The sequence below is a fragment of the Microtus pennsylvanicus genome, chromosome 12 (assembly GCF_037038515.1).
Source record: "Microtus pennsylvanicus isolate mMicPen1 chromosome 12, mMicPen1.hap1, whole genome shotgun sequence".
NCBI classification, from domain to species: domain Eukaryota; kingdom Metazoa; phylum Chordata; class Mammalia; order Rodentia; family Cricetidae; genus Microtus; species Microtus pennsylvanicus.
In genome coordinates this window covers 17,291,538-17,294,964 of record NC_134590.1, presented here as the reverse complement: position 1 = coordinate 17,294,964, position 3,427 = coordinate 17,291,538, and the positions used below count along the sequence as shown (strand labels likewise).

Genomic DNA, 3,427 nt, shown 5'->3' with positions numbered 1-3,427 from the left:
CGCCGAGTTCAAGGGCATTCAGAGTCTTCAGACTCTGTGCCAGAACAAACCAAGCTACTCAGAGAAACCACGTTTCAAAAAACAAACAAAAACAACAGCAAAACAACTAAATGCATTCAATAAACAGGTTGGGAAAAAATTAACATAATAGATTTCAAACAAAACCTAATTAAAAGAAATAGAGAAGGAAACTATTTATTCATCTAAGAAAATCCATCAAGATGATATTTTAAGTCTAAATATCTGTGTCCCAAATAGAAAGACATTCATGTTCAGAAAAATACTACTACAGCTTAAATCACATGTAGACCATCATACACTGATAGTAAGGCAGCAAAATTTCCCAGTGATATATCTTTAGTTCTCTGTCTTCATGAGGTCATGACCGTGGAAATATTTAGCTTAAGACGTGGGCTGAAATCTGGGACAGTAATCCAACATGGCTGCCATATCTACAAAAGGAAAACTATGGACACATTTGCAAAGGTGGTTAAATAATACAGGGGACAGGAAGAGTTGTCTGTAAAACTGGGGGCGGGGGGTAGGTTTGAGATTGACAGGCCCTGGACCTGCTGAGATAGACACAAGGCAAAGGTTCTTTCTTTGTCATCATTGTCCACTCAACTGACTCAAAGTTGTCCTCTGACCCCCACTTTACACCCTAGAAGATGCACATTACACAAACACCATACAATAACAATTACAACTAAAATTAAGAATAACGAAGCAAGCCTGGGCATGCTTGCTGTTGGAACTTCTAACTTAGAGTTTGGAGAAATGCATTCTCTAAAACAGAATGAAGCCTTGGTGTAGTCACTGGGGACTGTCACAAAACATTGTCAAGGTGAAAAGTTTGCTACAGTGGTTTATACTTTGAACTGTGAAATACAGAAACCTGGAAAAACATTAGTGACTAAAAGACTTTATTTTCTCACAGGTTAAAGCACACTAAAAGTTTTCACTTCACCAAGGACATTTAGGTATATTTTTAAATTTCTTTCTGTTTTCTAATGAATGATCAATTTTGCCTTGAAACTGAGACTGAGCCTATCAGGTTCCATTTAGTTGGATTTTTTAAAAAAATTAGAATTGGAATAAAATATTAAATATCAGGCAGATGGATATGCTGATACTAAAATATTAATTTAATTTTTTGATTGTACTGGATTGCCAGGGATGCTTTAACCACATCTTCAATAATTCAACCTCAATTGCAAGATGCATAAAATATTAGGCACCTCAATTGAGAGGAGAATGTAATAGATTTGAGAGCAATAATTTGCAGCTGCAAGTATTTGTGGAATAGAATTCAAAGTCAATGCACTTCATGCTGAATTTTGTCTCACCCTAAAATTATTTCATCATCATTTCATTACCTGAACAAAAAAGATTTCTTATTTTTGCAACAGTGTATTGTTTACCAATAAGAGGCCTATGATTTTAAAAAGATACAACAAACTGTAATTAATTAATCTGACAAATTATAAGTGTTTATCTGACAAGCAAAACCATGTTCTACACTATTGACTTTATCCTTGAATACCTTTTCTTAGATAGGATGATGACCTATTAAACTTCAAAGTACTATTAATCAGTCTAACAATTATAAACAAAGGTTAATAATAGCAAAAATGGCTTCATTGTACTTCCCCAATTACTTATCAATAAGCTCTTTATCGCTTTTACTTGTAGAGTTTTATATGAACACAAAGTTTATAAAATGCACTCCTTTCACTATATTTAAACATTTCTAAAGTTAAAAATACTAACAACTAGCTTAGCTTAAAATGCAGTCTCTTACCTAGTGTTTCACTGTAAAACTTATCCCAGAATGCAAAGTCATATTGCTGGAGCCCAAATTCAAAAAACAGTGACAGCATCATATTTTTCACCCTTTCTGGAAAGGTCATTTGGTCTGATAGTTCACTCATGACAACGGGTACATAGGAGAGAGGAATTGGAAGGTGGCCACAGTATTTCTCTATGGTAGATCCCATGCTGAACCTCAGGGTGGTCACAAAAGGGATCTGAAGCACCTCGGCCACCAACTCTCCACAGGGAATGATGGGATCTATGACCATTACATCGTATTTTGCATCCCGGAGCTTGTCCATGAATGTCTGGTTGTACACTGCACTCCTACAGAGACCTTCAAAATTTGCAGTCAATTGAATAATTAAATCTTGCAATGTTTTTGCTGCTTGCCAAACCGACAAATTTGGAATGACATCCACAGCCAGGTGCAGAAAATGGTTTAGAAATTTCTCAGGAGTCTCATTTCCATACAGCACAGGAACATTCTCAAAGTTCAGCGCGGAGTTTTCAATCTGATCCACGATAATACCGGGGAATTTCAGCACTGTCACCTCATGCCCTCTCTGCACAAGCTCCTCAAGAATAGTCTGTAGGTTCAGCCAGTGACTCATATCACAGGGCCACACGAGGACCTTGCCGCAGAAGCCACAGCCGACACAGCACAGCTGAAGCAGAAAAACTGCCACAGTCCACTTCTCAGAGGCCATGGTGTGCTTTCCCAGGCTGCTCAGTGGAGATTGAGTGTTTACTCAGTTAAGTGATAATTTAGATATAAAATAAATCAAATATTAACTTCCAAAGTTATGAAAACACATAGGTCAAGAGATATCTGTTTGATATAGCGCCTATAGAACATTGTTCTGCAGATTACAATCATACCTATGAAGACCTTGATCCAGTTTTTTAACAATTCTATTTTGAGCTTCTAAAAAATGGGACAAAATACAATATTTTAAAATTAACGATGAAATGGTAGCAGGCACAGCACATGCATGTCAGCAGGAAGCTAGATGTAGACGGCTGAACTCGGTGCCTGGAAGAACACCTAAAGAAAACTGATGTTGGAATTACGGTCACTGAAGTGGGGAACTTTCTGTTCACTGTGTGGACCACAGAGTGGGCAGGAAGAAGCCAAGTTCAAAGAGAAGACTTTGGGGTTCGTTTTAAATCTCTTTGAAAGTGTGTCAGGGAGACTATTATCTCAGCGTGTGGATGGAACCATAGAGTTTGAGTTCTTAAGATGGATGAAAAGTGAGAGTTCCTCAACAATTTAAAAACAGTTTTGCCAGGACTTGAGGTAGGTTGCTTCCTAATTTTCTGAGAAATTGCCATACTGATTTCCAAAGTGACTGTATTCCCATCAGCAATGGAGGAGTGTTTCTGTTGCCCCATATCCTCTCTAGCATAAATTGTCAGTGGTTTTCATGGAAGATATCGCCTACAGTTCCATGCCTGTCTGCCTGCTGCTGTGTTCCCTGCCATGATGGTCCCAGACTCACCCTCTGAAACTGTAAACCATACCCTAAGGAATTTGTGTATTAGTTACCACGGTCATGGCATCTCTTAAAGCAATAAAAATACAACTCAGAAAGGTGTATTTCCTCTTCAGGCA

General features: G+C 37.8%; 1 protein-coding gene across 1 annotated transcript; it reads right to left on the bottom strand.

Annotated features, from left to right (window-relative positions):
• Positions 1 to 402: 402 nt before the first annotated feature.
• Positions 403 to 2,530, bottom strand: LOC142832350 (UDP-glucuronosyltransferase 2A3-like). The gene is made up of 2 exons (XM_075942787.1): positions 1,802 to 2,530; positions 403 to 452 (listed from the first exon to the last, which is right to left on the bottom strand). Exons 1-2 carry the CDS (start codon positions 2,520 to 2,522, stop codon positions 403 to 405), a joined length of 771 nt encoding a protein of 256 aa, XP_075798902.1. The 5' UTR covers positions 2,523 to 2,530.
• Between the last annotated feature and the right edge of the window lie 897 nt (positions 2,531 to 3,427).